The sequence below is a fragment of the Lactuca saligna genome, chromosome 2, assembly GCF_052625555.1.
Source record: "Lactuca saligna cultivar CGN05327 chromosome 2, ASM5262555v1, whole genome shotgun sequence".
Classification (NCBI taxonomy): Eukaryota; Viridiplantae; Streptophyta; class Magnoliopsida; order Asterales; family Asteraceae; genus Lactuca; species Lactuca saligna.
The window spans coordinates 181,895,273-181,911,623 of NC_136418.1; the positions used below are offsets into that span (position 1 = coordinate 181,895,273).

Here is a 16,351-nt window from a genome sequence, read left to right on the forward strand (position 1 = left end):
GATTCCAATTCCACCATTAGTAGTTTTATCAGATTCTCGTAAGTTCCTTTTTATGTATTTAGCATCCGGATCTTGAGGTACTTGTTATTTACAATTATTTATGTTCTTCAAGGGCTACAGTGTAGTGGAAGCACCACCATGACGTGGCAATGATTAATGAACTGTAGATATGTTTTGGCCCCCACAGCGTGTCAATGGAATGGCCACGACATGGCGACCGTCTGACGATTAAAACCCTAATGTTTCGGATTTTATGGCCTATATAAAGGAAAATATGGGCTATGGTTTGCTCATCGTTAGCCTCCATCATCCTCTAACCTCAAAAACTCTAACCCTAGACTGTCTTGGTGACACTTGGTCCTTTTGGTGCTCTTGATATCTTGGAGAAGAATAAGAAAATACTTTAGAGTGAGGATTTAGCAAGCAAGCCTCATCATATTTCTCTTTTTTGCATTCTTTGGACCTTTGTAAGTGTCCCAGATCCAATATTTTTGTTACTTGCTTCTAGATCTAGGATTTTGGTCCCTTAATCTTCATGGTTTGGAATTTCAGAAGGTTGGATTCCATAAAGTTGGCAACTTTATGGATCCTTGTGGTCATATTAGTGTTATATGTTCCAGATCTGAGGACCCTTGGAGTTTTTGTCCCATGTACAAGCTTTCAGTGCATATTTGCCATGTTTTTTACTTAAAATGGAACGGAATTGGACATGCATGTTCATAAAGCTACGATTTTTATGGTCCATTAGGTGTAGGAAACCCTTTTGGAAACTTTGGAGGAGTAACTCCAATGATTAAGTGCTTAATGGATGTTTGCATGACTTGAGGTGACTTTAAGGACTTAGGGTTTGAGATCTTGACTTATTGATATGTATAAATAGATAAAGTTGGAAACTTTATCCATCAAGAAAATGGGAAGGACCATATCTGAGCTTTGGAGCTCTTGGAATTATTGGAAAACAACTTAATATGTTAAGTTGTTCAGACAAGTCCCCATGGCACGGCGACTGGGTAAGGACTCGACTATTTTTCCCTTTAGTTGCCACGTCACAGCCGATGGATGGCCATGATGTGGTGACTCGCTGTTTAGGGTTTTTGGAGTTGTTGACTTTACCGTTGACCACGGGGCTTGACTCGTTGACTTTATGACTTAGTTGACTTTTAATCAACTTGTGAGTTTGGAATTTAGTTTGAAGTTAAGTTCCTACAGGCTTTGATCTCGGGAGGGAGCTATTGTATTATCTACTTGATTTCCAGGTAAGTTTCCTCACTGTACTCGTAGGTCAAAGGCACCAATGATGACCCACTAGACCGTGTTATACTTTTTTGTATATAGGATGTTGTTATGCTATAGTGATATGTTAGATTGACAGATATGCATGATTACATGTACTTGTTGGTTATTGATTATTGTTTGCATATGTCAATATAGTGCGGTTGGGTTGAGGCTGTCCTGCTTTGTGCTATAGGCCAAGATACCCGGGAATGGTCCAGCTTTATGTTGCAGGCTCAGGAGTGGTCTAACTTTATGTTAGGCTCGATTGGGGGGGGGGGTCCAGTCTTGTGTTGTAGGCCTAGGGGCGGTCCAGTCTTATGTTGTAGGCCCAATATTAGTCTTGTGTTGTAGGCCTAATATTAATGCATTGTATATGGTTTGTTGTGTGAGATACTTTTGGGGAATTCACTAAGCCTTATAACTGTACACACGCAAATCATCAGTTTTGTGATTCGAGATTCTACATTGTTTTCCTTATAACTCTAATTTTGAATTATGATTATTAACAAATGGTTTGACTCAATGTAATTTCATAAAAACGAGTGTTTATTCTATTTTAAAAATGAAATTTTTTATTCTAAAATTTGGGACGTTATAATGTATGTTTATTGATAAGCAGGGTTGGCTCGAAACACATGTGGAATGTATGATCGCACATGACCCATGCTGTCTAGGGGACATAATTTTAATTCGTCGTGATTTTGTCACTAATCCCACGTTACTATGTCACTAATCCATCGCTAATATGTAAGTCTCGTCACTAATCTATCTATTGCTAATTCAAAATTTTCAGGGCCTATTTATTTATTTATTTTTTTTATGCACACAGCCATCAAAATCAACGTACCAACCCTAATGATAAGTTTCATATTTTGTTTTATGATATAGTAACGTTATATATAATTTTAAAAGTTATTTATGGAATGAAAATGTGCAATCCTTTGAGCACCTTCTTGATCGTTGGTTATTAAAGTTTGTAATTGTGGGACATAATTAACTTATAAAGGATTTTTTTTTATTTTTTTTTAAATTTTCGAGAAATTGTTAAGTTCATCCTTTGAACTACATCAATGATTGAAACCAAATTTTCTTATGTCCAATAAATTTTTAACAATCAACTTATAGAGTTTTGTTCACTAAAACTTTTAATTTTATCCTTTGAATTCCTGATATCAAATTTTTAAGGAACTACCATCAATCGAACCCGCATAAGGTCCGATCAAAACCCCAGCTCCCGATTCCCCTTCCTTTTTCATTAACCACCATGCACCACCTCTATTGGTCCCCTCGATGTGGAGACAAAACCCCGAACAAACGTCGGATATACCTTTAACGACCACCCCACGCTGCCACCTTCGCCCCCTTTTTTAATCACTTATGGCCACCCGTTTTCAAAACCAGCACCACCACTAGACCAACTGATAAGGGTGCAACAAACCACCGCCAATCAAACACTTGTAGCATCTCATCAGACTTCCATCGTCACAATCAGACGCCTGGAATTTCAAAATACTATTGGAAGCTTCAGGACTCACTATTTGACTCCATTTTGACTAACTCTAAAGACTCAAGAAGACATGATACGAAAGGGTGGAGAAAATAACGAGGTGGGGAGAAGACGGGACAAGGGTGTTACTTATTGCATCGATGTGAGAGTTCGATTGGTGGTGATTTTGTGAAAATACGATGTTAATGAACTACTTTTTATACGATTTATCATAAATCTTTTCAGATATTCAAAAACTAAATTATAACCGGGTATCATATGTGAATAGTAAAACGGAATATGCACGACTCAAATGACTCTCATATATAATTGTGCATTTATATTCGTTTTAGATGCATTTCTTATGCAAATAAAATACCACTTAATGGTAAATCATATAAAAAATAGTTTAATTACTAAATATGTAGGCAATGGTTTTACTTTTGGTAATAATTGTAGTTTTTGAACAGTTGAAAAAAATTTAATGGTAAATCATATAAAGAGTTGTTAATTGACTAAATATATACACAATCGTTTTAATTTCGTAATAATGGTAGTTTTTGAACGATTGAAAATAGTTTAATAATAAATCATATACAAAATAATTTTTTTTTATTAAAAAACTAACTAGAAGTTAGAAAGAAAGGATGACAATAACAAAGGGACATATAAAAAATAATTTAATGATTAAATATGTATACGAAACATAATACAAAAAATAATTTAATGATTAAATATGTATACAAAACATAATATATTACAATCTTAAGTCATTTATCTTATCCATGTAATTAAAATTTAATCATCTTTTTAAATAAATAAGACAACCGATATAACCTATAACATTCTATCACAATTTTAATTTTGGAAAAACTAAACAAAATTTAATGATAAATCATATAAAGGTATATTATCATTTGTATCGTTAAGCTTTACATTAATCTTTTAGACGTGATGGGTCCAAAAAAAATATATATTTTTTTAAGTATTTTATGTATCGCCTAATGGATATTTGGATTATTAGGTTTGCGATTGTAATTTGTAACCAAATAAGACCAGGAACAATTATACAAGGAAGAATATGATAAAACCCCAAATTGGAAATCGACACAAAATTGAAACTATTTATCAGTAACACAACCATTTGCACACTGTGACTGCGGTCTACGCTTTTGAATTCATGGCGTTTGGACGTTAGATCCTTTAGATCTGTTATCCTCGGAAGAACCCCGATGCTCCGATGAATCCGACGATCGTAAATCGACAATCATCTTAACAACTTCCTCCATCGAAGGTCTATTATCCGGAACCCTAGTCACACAAGCGAGCCCAATCTGAAGCATCTGCACCATCTCTTCTTCAACATGTGGGTACCTCATTAGCTCCTCATCAAACACCTCCGCCGTCCATTCTTCTCGAACCACCGATCTCACCCATCTCGGTAGATCAACCACCTCCTCATGCCCCGACGGCAGCGGCGATTTACCGGTTAAAAGCTCCAGAAGCAGGACTCCGAAGCTGTAAACATCGGATTTATGGGTGAATTTCCGTGTTTCTATCACCTCCGGCGCACAATACCCGATGCAACGAGGTTTTGTGGGGAGGACGTTGATTAACGGAGCTAAACCGAGATCTGATACGCAGCCGTCGAAGTCTGTGGTGAGAAGGATGTTGGAAGATTTGATGTTTCCGTGAGTGAATTTTGCACCTCCTTCTGAATGGATATGTGAGATCCCTTTTGCAGCTCCGAGTGATATCTTCACTCTCGTCTCCCAATCTAATGGAGTTCTTCCTATACCTCGATTTCCTGTTTTGAAATTAAAAATTAATATTCCATTATAATTTATACACAAATAAATCAAAATTACATTGCTTTTTTTTTTTTTTTTCCTTTCGTACCATGTAACAGTGAAGATAGGCTACCAGTTACCATATACTCATACACAAGAAGCTTCTCGTCCTTAGAATAGTAGTAAGCACATAAGGGGACAATATTCGGATGCCTCCCCACCCTCCCTACAAACTCCATATGCTGATCAAACTCTTTTTTAGCAACACCAACTTCTCTCACTCGTTTTACCACAACTATTGTTCCCTCATCCAGAATAGCCTTATACGCAGTTCCATAACTACCCTTCCCAAGTACCTCAGCTGATGCCCTCAACAAATCCTCAAGATCAAAGTTATAATTACTCCCTTCAAAAAACACCAACTTGTTCTTCTCTCCAGCTTGCACCCCACTCCCGAAATCATCCGATTTTTCGTTTTTCCCGGGAGGGACGGCCTTTATCGTCAGTTCACCAACCGAATCCCGGTCTTTCTTCTTCTTCAAGAAACAAAACAAGAGGATTCCAAGTAGAAGGATGAGTAAAAAGGATCCGATAGCAATGGCTAGGATTGCACCGGTTGTGAGTTTTTTGGTGTGTTTTTTCGGGCGTAAGGCCATGGATGGGGGCGGGACCGGGCATGGATTCAACGGGGGCCCACATAAGAGTTCGTTCCCGGAAAATGAAGAAAGCGGGAAAGTTTGGAGGGAAGACGGGATTGAACCGTTGAGTTGGTTATGGCTCACGTTTAAGAGACGGAGTCGGGTGATGTTGAGGTCGGGAACGGGTCCCGAGAAGGAGTTGAATTGGAGGTTGAGGGAGGTGAGACGGGTGAGGTTTTTTAGTGTTTCCGGGATGTTTCCAGTGAAGGAATTGAAGGAGAGATCTAAATTGGTGATTTGGGGAGAAACACTAAGAGGGATTTCACCAGAAAAGTTGTTGTTTTCAAGGTAGAGAAACTGGAGGGAGGGAATGGAGATGATATCAGAAGGGAGAGACCCGTTTAGGAAATTGGATCTTAGGCTCAAGATTCTGAGGGAATCCAGCTTTCCGATGGTATTGGGCGGAATTGGACCGAATAGTCCATGACCCGGTAGATGAATGGCAATGACTTTAGTTCCCTCATTGTTACAAGTGATTCCAACCCAATCTTTGCATATTGGGATTGTGGAATTCCAGTTTAGTTGTCTTACGTGTGGGACCGATGAAGCGAATTGAAGAAGAGACTGGGCGTCACTGCTGATGTCAGCGGTTGTTTCATGAAGATTATGAAGTAGGAAGATAATGGTGGCAACCGCTAGAAATTGGAGTTTTTTCATTGTGGATGTGTATGTATGTCAACCTACATAAATATGAAAGGAATTTGGAAATAAGAGTAAATATTACTAGCAAATGAAATTATGCAAAACGAAGGCTTACTTCTGTCATTAATGACAATTTGTAACAAGTGCATACTGAATTGCACGTAAACTAGAAGATTAAAGCAATAAAATTGAGATAAAGAGGGAAGAAATAGTTGGTTACCTTGGAAGAAGTGGAGGATGGAAGTGACTATGCCATTGATGAAGGTAAAGCTTGAAGCTTTGGTAGAGACCAGTTTCTATTTCATGAACTTCTTGACTTTTCCTATATGGGAAAAAAAGCAGAGGACAATTATTTTAGCTTTAGCTTTTCCATTAGAAAGTGGAAGCTTTAAATTTCAAGAATAAACAATTTCAAAGAGATAAAGAATCATTTCCATAGAAACATGATAAAGGCAATTCAGATCTTTCTAATTCAATCAAAGATTTGCTGGTTATACAAAAGATTAACAAGTTAGAATTAGAAATGTGGAGAACAAATATATCCAATGTTAAATTAATAAAAAAAAAAAAGGAAATCATAATAGAAGAACATGATAGTGAAGAGAGAGCATCTAAACCTCAAGGAAAGAAGAATCACTGAGAAAAAGAAAAGAAGGAAAAGGAAAAGCAAAAGCACAAGCACGCTCCTTTCTTCTGTAAAAGGTGAATAAATTGTTGGTTATAAAGGTAGAGTAAAAATAATAAATTCAAGCATCCAATGCAATAAATACTCTTTGTTTCAATAAAGCGTAGGCGTAGTTAAGAAAGAGTGGGCATATTGTATGATGCATTGCCTTGACAACTCAATTATTCGATACCAACACACCAGGACAAAAAGTGGAGTAATCAGGCGTGCATGTCTCAATGGGACCAAAACTGGAAACAAAGTTGCTGACAGAGTCACAGACCAAGAATTCGCATCATTTTATCATGTTCTGCATTTTCTAAATAAATCGAGTAGTTCACTATGACATATTAATACCAGGAAAGCACTAATGAGTGTATCCTACAAAGTGCTAGTGATCGATCTAAACAGACCACCACTGAAACAATCCACCAGTAGAACATTTTTCTTATTCTAAACAGCTACAATACTTGATAGCTCCTAAAGTACCATTTTCTGCAACTGTACGCTGGAGTCATGTAATCCTATATCTGTTAACAAACACAGAGGCCACTTCTGAATTCTGATAACAAGTTCACCATGGAAGAACAACAACCACATAAAAGGTATAATAATAATTTAATGCATATAGTACAATGTAAAGAGTACCATTTCGTGTTAGCTTGTCTTTGAATAAAGTTATGGATCCCCACAAAATGATTCTCATACTCTCCCACCATCACATCATGCAATCATGCATTGATTAGGATGAGAACAAATTAGGATCAAATTTGTTAATTAGGATCCACAAATTTGTTATTTAGGGTTTATATAAAATTGGATCGATCTTAAATTACTGAAACAAATTGGAATTCTTTCATAAGGTCTTGTTGATACATAACCTAAAAAGTAAGACAATTAAGTTGATCATCATGAACAATGAAAGTTTATAATCTGCGTTCAATTTGTTTACATAGTAACAGTAGCAATAGATATATGTGAAGTGTTAGAAAATTATTCGCTAAAAATATAATCTCTCTTGGGCGTATCTACAAGTAATTCTGTTATAATAGATAAATATTCGTAGCATCACAAGAAACAAAATCTCCGTTTCTTCCGATCTCGAAAACAACGAAGAATGAAGATATCAATGACAATAATATATACATATATACATCTACTTAGGTTAGTACTGAATCTAACATACTCTTAATCGTCTCTATTTAAGTCATGGCAACTTTTAGTACTTCGTTCGTTGGATCAATCACAGACGTAAATAATGTCAGATCTTCGTTATTTGTCCACAAATTGGCTGATCCTTCTTTCTATTTTTCTGGTCAGAAGATGCAATTGGCAGCGGTGTCGACGGTGGTAGCGATGGGTGGAGGAGCAAGGTTTAAGGGGACGCATGATAGAGAGATGAAGCTGACGGAGATGATTGAGAACAAGGTGACGGAAGCGAAGGAGGTGTGCGCTGGCCATGAAGGCTCCGATGAATGTAAAGTGGCGTGGGACGAGGTAGAAGAGATTAGTCAGGCGAAAGCTCATCTCAGAGTGAAGTTGGAGCATGAAGAAGATCCTCTTGAGTCGTTTTGCTCTGGAAATCCAGAAACGGACGAGTGTAGCATTTACGACGATTGATCGGAGAGGAAGTCTAACACCGACAGCGACGATTCATGCGTGCACTCTCGCTGATTGTGTATTCGTAGTGTGAATTTTCTCTTAAAACATAAATAAATAAGAAATCTTCATAAAATTTCTAATATTTTTAGACGGTAAAAATTTGTATTTTGATTTTTTTTTATTTGTTGGAACCGATATCAAATTAATTTGAGATTTTTTCCTAACTAATTCAAAATATTAAGATTTTTCTGTAAACAAAAATATTATGACTTTTCTGCAATCAAAATTATTATTATTATTATTATTACTAGGTGTGATACCGGTATACTATACGGGTTGATTAAAAAAAAAGTTAAATATCAAAGTGTAAATATTAAAACCTCAACAGTATGTTTTAACTCAAGATTAATGATAAAATCATTATGTCGTACTATAAAATATAAATTTTAATATAAAAAATTATTCTCATGCATAGTAACACCAATGTTTTATTTAAAATATTTATAATAAAATAATTTAGTTTGCTAATAACTTCTATTATTTTATTATTCTTGAAAATATGTTTAAATAAATTTTATTTGGAAAATAAGAAAACGAAGAACAAAAAGTCTTAGTAAAAGTATATAAAAAAGTATGTTAGTAGCATAATTTTAAATCCGTATAACATATATAGATACACAAAAAAGTTTTTGAAAAACTGGAATGTATGTGAATTTGAATGCCAAATAGTAACATAATTTTAAGCTAATAATATCGAATAAGAAAAATAAATGAAAATTTGAGTTAAATTGCCTTAAATATAAGAATTGAAATTTGGAAGAAACGTGTATTTTTAAATCCTCATAAATACATAATTAGATGGCATTTTTAAATAAAATTGATAAATACAAGAAAATGACATGTGGATTTATTAAATTCAAAAACACTAAAAAATATCAACTGTCATAATTCATAACAAAGTGACATGTGATAAAAAAAACATTTATTTATTAGAGAGGACTAGGTGTAAAACTCGTATATTATACGAGTTGATTAAAAAAAATATATTAAAATGTAAATAATAAGTATTTTTTAAAATAAAATTTTAAAATAAGGAATGAAGAAACATATTAATTGCAATTTATTATAATATGTTTTACATTTGATACTTTACATATATAAGTATAAGATTATATGACTTTTTAATTTTAAAAATTAAAAAAAAAATCATAAATTGACATGTGGATATTATTTATTTAAAAAATATTACAAAATGACAAGTGTCAAAACTCAGTAGATGTTGATATGTAACAAGAAAACCTTCATTTATTAGAGAGTATTATATATATATATATATATATATATATATATATATATATATATATATATATATATATATATATATTAAAGAAGTGAAGCTTATGAATAGTGAAGTGGGGTATTGTTTGGCAAAAATGGTTCTTCAATTATAATGGGTTTTCATATTTTGCCTTTGTTGCTTTGCATTTCTTTTCTGGGCAGTTTTTGTCATTTTCTAGAAGCATTATCGACACGTGTTTCTCACTTATTCTCTTCACCGATTTCCTAGCCAATAACAATTCGATTGTTGTACTTCTTTTCCACTCTTTAATGCAACAACATCAACCAATCTCCTCCATCGCCTCTTGTCGGGTTTATAAACCAGGTCAGTGGTGTCACCACCATTAGCTCCACCATCCTCTACCTTCTGCTTCTTTATCTTATCCCTCTGCTTCACTCCAGTTTTGAATTGGCTGGATGGATTGGAGGCGTCTTGCCATTCGTACCCTTTCTCCTTCCATCGTTCCTTCAAAGAGTCGATTTTTCATTGGAGCCTCCAGCACCGCCCCACCCTTCCGGTAACGACACCCATCTGCATCGCCGACCTCCGCCAGCTTCAACCACTATCATCCCCGTCGCTGCTGCCTTCAGGATGCCACAGAAATTGCTAACTCTATTATCTTCGCACCAGATATCCAACATTATGGAAACAGCCGTTGTGAAAAATTGAAAAAATATCTTCTAGTTTTTTTTTTTAATCCTTAAGGTAATTCCTTATGTTTCTAATTGCAAGTTAACATTCTATCAAACTTTGTAGCGATTGAGGTCGTTTTAAACTTTGGATTCAGTTTTAAGCTCTAATTGAAAGCTTTAGATGTTTGTACCTTTCCTTTCAGGTAACCTTTAATACTTCGCGTCTTCATTATTCAATTGTCATATATGAGTAATGAAAATCATCGTTGGGTTAGGCAGAAGATAAAAGATCGAGCCAAGGTATGATTTCGACCTCGATTTTTTTTTTGTTGATTTTGTACACAATTTTTCCAAGTTTACAATTAGGAATTTGTTAGAGCGATTAATATTGTGCTGATGATTTTGGTTCTTCGTGGTTAATTTTGGTTTCTATTTGTGATAAAATTAATAAGATTTTTATGTCGTCTCCACCGCTTCATATCCATACTACCACCGTTGCTTTCTCTATTCACAATGTTTCAAACCTAGAGATGTTCCATATCTTTCTCTGCCCTCTTCCGTTAACCACCGCTACGAGAGGGAAGACCACTAAGGAATCCCCAATTTTACTCAATCTAATCTAAAGAATTGCAATCTATTATGTATTCTCGTGGACTGAATAAGGGCTACCTACAAGATATTGGAGGAGATCAACAGGAAAGAGGACTCCGATTCCTGTGTGAAGAAGAAAAGGGGAAATGATCTGACTACTTAACTCAGTCATTGACGTGCCATGAAGACATAGATGAAATATCGACAAAACTGCTAATATAATTTTTCATTTTTTCAATGGATTTATTTGTTCTCCTTAATCATCACTCATGTACTCAGTTGATTACCTCTTTCACTTAGGTGTTGTTTGATTTTCTGAAACAAAAATTCATGAAGTCTGCGGACCACCTCTGCAGTAGAAGAGGTGGATCAAACGGCTGCAGACTATAATAAGAAGCGTGTTTGTTTTTTTAACATCTGCATACTGCTTCAAATATTAAAAATTTAAAATAAACTAATTTTATAAACCGAAAATAGTTTTTAAATACGTAAAATTTAATAATGTATAACATTTCGGTAAAAGTTAATGATATTTCAGTAAAAAAGAATGATATTTCAACAAAAAATAAAGATATTTTAGTTAAAAATAATGATATTTCATCAAGAAATTATCATTATTGAATTTAAAAAATGAAAAATAAATTCAATAAGAATAAACGAAAAAAAAACAGAAAAAAAATGTGAAATAAAATTTTAATAACATATAATCAAAATTTCAGCAATAAAAGAAGAAGAAGAAGAGGTTGGAAGAGGTTAGAAGAGGCAGTACAAGTGCTGCGCCAAACAGAGCTTGCGCAGATGTTTTTGACTCAAAAGACTTCTAAAAAACAAACAGCTGCGAGATGAAAAGTGTTGCGCATGTGCTGCGCCGCGCAACAGTAAGAGGTTTGAAGAGGTTTTTTCCAAAAAAACAAACAGCACCTTAGTTTTTTTGATATCAATTTTTGGATTAATTGATTCAACTTTCAATATCTTACTTGGTCCATGATATGTACATGTTGAAGACGGGAAACATGGGAAAGTGCTTTTTTTTGGTTATTATCAATGTCTTTTGCCCAACAACCCTCATATCAACTTCATTTAACACCAGTCTGATCCAAAATTGAGAGTTTGAAAAGAATTTTATCCAATTCTTCCATTATTGAACTTTTTTTTATTTGTAGGAAATCGGAGGTCTTCTACATGTCCCATTTGGCATTGTGTATTATTGAAAAGTTGAATATTTCAACCAGGTTTGTCACCATTTTTAATTTGATTCAATTATGTTGTTAGATTTTGATCTTTGGAATCATTGATATGTGTTTAGGTCCATTAGTTAATTCGGGGTTGCTATCAACTGTGCAAATAGGAGCACAAATATGAATAGCCAATCAAGGTTTGTTATAACTTTATATTCACAATTTTTTTTTACCTTAATCTGATTGTTTTACATGTATCATTTATGTATTAAGTTTATTTCGTCAATGTTTCTACTCTATCAGTTCATCACATGCTGTTTTACAATTACCTAATAAATAAGGACCAAGAGTGAATCTATAGTGTGTGGCTAAAACTTTTCTTAGTTCTGGCAAAGAAGATGATGTTGAATTTAGGAATACAAGTGATCAACTAAATATCCTCTGTCATCACGAAGACCTGTTAATAAAAAAACGAAAATCTTCTTAAAATGCTTTTTTTATTCAAGAAATTATATTATATATAGGTGGTTGTTTTAAAGGAATCTTGAAATGCAAAATAAAATTATTGTTTGAAATGTAAATTGAATTTGTACCTAATTTTGTCCCAACGGGTACCACCGGAAGTTTGGAACATTTGGTTTAAATGTCGAAGTTTAGGCATCCACTGTATGAATAGTTAAAGATGACTTTATTAGTGAAAGTCAATTTTTGACTTTGTAAATTCAATCTTTTTTGATGGACTGAGTTTTCTGTGGTCAAATGTTTTTGGTGATCAAAACATACTTTTCATTTTTTTTGTCTTAATAAGGAAAACAAGTTTTATCGATATTGTAGTTAAAAATTAATAAATTTGACTCAAAAAAGTCAAAAATGACTCTAACTTGTGGTCAAGGGTAATGGATTTCAACTCGATTATGGGGTTGTTTTTTAAGATTCTAGTAAACTCAACATTCATATTCTTTCACTTTTATGATAACAAAATTTTTATAGATGTCCAAAGTCACAAATGGATCTTTTTAATTTTAGAAAGTCATATCTACTTAAGTTTGTGGAAGAAAGTGAAAGATTCCAACTTAATATTCAGGGTTTTCTTCTTTTCCAAGATTCAAGAAATTTGACATAAAAAGACATTTATTTTAGACTTTTTAACCACAATGATAACAAATCTTATCTGTTTCAAAGTTGAAGACAAATCGATTCGACTTTAAAAGGGTCAAAATCAACTCCATTGGAATCCATATGTAATTGTGTCATTTGTTAACCTAATAGTTTACTAAAAAAATAGTTAGACCTTATATTTGATTTCATTATTTTCTTATTTTAGTTATGTAAAGTTACCTTAATTGTTAGTTGTTGATGCATTGAAAAGATCTAAAGAATTATATATCAAATAAGGATTATGAGGATGATAATTGAAGGCTACACAAATGTTTTCAAATGTTGACTTTAGTTTTACTGTGAGTACATGTGTAGCTTCTTCTGATGGAAATGATGCCATTGTGGGAGAGAAAGATGGTATATTGCACATGTATCCAGTGGAGGGGGATATTCTTTCAAAAGAAGTTGCTCTTGAAGCAACTTTTGATCCTAAAATGAGACTTCCAATGGCTTTTACCTGGAATCAATTTTACCTAATTTCAAATGAGTAAAATCACAAAAACGGAAAACTTTTACTTAAATGGTTAGAAAGACCAAAATGGTCAAAACACTTTCTTTTTTACCTATTATTCCATGGTTAACTTGCCCAAAACGTTATTTTTATTCTGTTTTAGCTATTGGATATGAGTAACTTTACTAAAATGGTCATTTTGACCAAATTGGTAAAAATTAGATTTAAATGTTTACAATTACCAAATTGGTTAAAATACTTTATTTTAACATGGTTTGACTAACAAAAATATTATTTATTATTTTTATTTTGTTTAACTAGCTTGATATGGGAAAATGATTAAAATGGTTATTTTCATCAAAATGACCAAATTGGTCATGACCAAAATTAACGTATCTAGTAAAAATGATTTCATTTTTACATATTATTATGCTATGGTTTAATTCACCAAAAAAATATTATTTTAATGTATTTTTTTTTGATTTATGGGTAAAATAAAAATGTAGATGGCTTGATTAAAAAAATAACTGATTTGATAATTGATCATCTGTGTGTTTTTTTTTCCATACAGGGATTTAGTTCTTATGTGGCTAACACCATTCCTGCAACCACAATTCCCTTGGTACAACAGCAACAGCAACAACAACAGCAAGCCTCCGGAATTGATGATTCCGCCTGGCTTATGTACACAGATGGGAATGTTTATGTCCCTAATCCTTAGGTAAAACTCAATGCTATTAATATATTTTTCACAATTTCCCATTAAATATATTTAATACAAGAAACTTATTCCATTCATACAATGGAATGCAAAGACTGATTCCATTCCATGCAGAGACATCTGAACTTTGGATGATCCAAGGGACATTCCAAGTCTATAATCGGCATCATACTACAACATGGCAAGTACAAACGCCAAATGGCACATATCTACCTTCACACACTGCACACGCTTCATTAAATGCAGCGAGACAGTATTTTGACACCATGAAAGAAATCAGTTTTGCATCCAAATCATCTACAGTGTGTAAAAATAAGTAGTCAACAATTTAGATATCAGAAGAATATTTCGATTGTTGTTTTGCCTTCCGATGTAACTAACGCATTGACTATATCAATGAAAATACATTGCCATTATGTCGTTAAGGTTTTTCTGTTTCTTTCAAATAACTCAAGAGATCATAGTTATTGCCAGCTCAAAACCATGTTGATTAACGTACTTTCTAACCCACGCAATGCGTGGGAAACTCATCTAGTTATTATTATTATTATTATTATTATTATTATTATTATTATTATTAAAAATATAAATAAGCATACTATTTCATGAGCTTGTATTATTAATATTGTTAATAATACATATAAATGCATTGAAATGAAAAAATAATATTAATGATATTGTTTAAGGGTGAAAGTGTAGGAGATGGTGATGCTTTTAGCATTGAAATCATAAATAAAGTGTAGGAGATGGTGATGCTTTTAGCATTGAAATCATAAATATCTGCTGGTATATTTTTAATTTGCATATGGTCATTTTACATTTGTTAATATTGTTTTCAATTTAAAATATTAATATTTAACAATTTAAAAGAAGTTGCATATTTATAAAATTTTTTATAAATAGTTTAAAGTAGAATGATTTCTCACTTTATGTATAAACATGTTTAAGATAGAATGATTACTTTTCAAATCCAACAGATCCATTACAAATATCTATATAGATAGCCCATATAAAAATTCAAAAGTATTAATTACAATATATTTTTTAATAAAAAATAATAAAACATGTTTTTTAGATTAATACTTATAATTTTGATTAATACTTTTGAATAAAAAAAAATCTAAAACATATAACCCCGTCACTTCGTGTTTCTAATTGGAGAGCATAAAAAACTAGGGCAAAATCAGTTTAGTTACATCGAAAAACTAAGATCACTTTACTCAAATCTAATAAGAAAAAACACAGCTCTCAATTAGAGTTTGAATCTCGGTTTACTGTGGTGGCTTATTTAGGGAAAAGAAAATTTTAATCCCCTACTGGAAATCAAAACATTACCCCTCACATCTTTCGGAAAATCAACTGATATCCGGGAAATCATTCATCTGGAGCCCTGAAATCATTCATATGAATAAGAAAATTGGTGATAATTTAGATCTAAAACTTGATTTTCAGAAAGAAAGAGAAAGAGAGATTATTTTAGAAAATCGTTTTTTCGGAGATTGGGATTTTTACTTATGGGATTTTAGGTTTATAGTAGCAGATGCAGGTGGCTAGTGGTTGCTGACCGAGGTGCGCAGGAGTGATTTTTCCTTATCCCATTTCCGTCAAGTTCGTCGATATGTTCTTCTTTTTGTTCAGGTTCGCTAGCATGTTGGAGACGATAAAGAAAGAGAGACGTATTGGAGTCGTCGGATTACTGGAGTACTAAGTAATGATGCAGGCGGACGATGTCTCTGATCTTGGTGGAATGGAGATTCCTAATGAGGAAGAAGAAGGGGTGGGTGGAGACTAGTTATGCACGTGCCTAAGGTTTAGGCCCAGTTTTTGTAAAGGCAAATAATATTTAGTTTAGATAATAAATAAATTATTAATTAATTAATAATAATAAAACAAATACAGATAAAATAAAAAGGAAAATGAAAGGGTAAGGTAGTCATTTTACATCTGCAAGGGATGTAATGTGCATCTTTAATGATATGTGAGACGGATCGAGTTAATTTTTAACAATAGGAACTGAATATATGTTTTGATACTTGTACAAGGGACGATTCGTATAATAACTTAAAAGGGTTTTTTTAATATATCATATATGGTTGAAGGATTTTTTTTTTTTTTTTAATTTTT

The 16,351-nt window shown here is 33.2% G+C and overlaps 1 protein-coding gene and 1 pseudogene across 2 annotated transcripts; one reads left to right on the plus strand and one right to left on the minus strand.

Moving 5' to 3' along the window:
• Positions 1 to 3,826: 3,826 nt before the first annotated feature.
• Positions 3,827 to 6,660, minus strand: LOC145028423 (putative inactive receptor kinase At5g58300). 2 transcript variants are annotated; one of them, XM_078977111.1, is made up of 4 exons: positions 6,509 to 6,660; positions 6,112 to 6,213; positions 4,661 to 5,929; positions 3,827 to 4,568 (listed from the first exon to the last, which is right to left on the minus strand). In XM_078977111.1, exons 3-4 carry the CDS (start codon positions 5,904 to 5,906, stop codon positions 3,940 to 3,942), a joined length of 1,875 nt encoding a protein of 624 aa, XP_078833237.1. In that variant the 5' UTR covers positions 5,907 to 5,929; positions 6,112 to 6,213; positions 6,509 to 6,660; the 3' UTR covers positions 3,827 to 3,939. The 2 variants fall into 2 exon arrangements, with proteins under 2 accessions (XP_078833237.1, XP_078833238.1); XM_078977112.1 differs by lacking the exon at positions 6,509 to 6,660 and having other exon boundaries at positions 6,112 to 6,446.
• Positions 6,661 to 7,729: 1,069 nt separating this feature from the next.
• Positions 7,730 to 8,363, plus strand: LOC145028425 (calvin cycle protein CP12-3, chloroplastic pseudogene; annotated as a pseudogene).
• Positions 8,364 to 16,351: the final 7,988 nt, after the last annotated feature.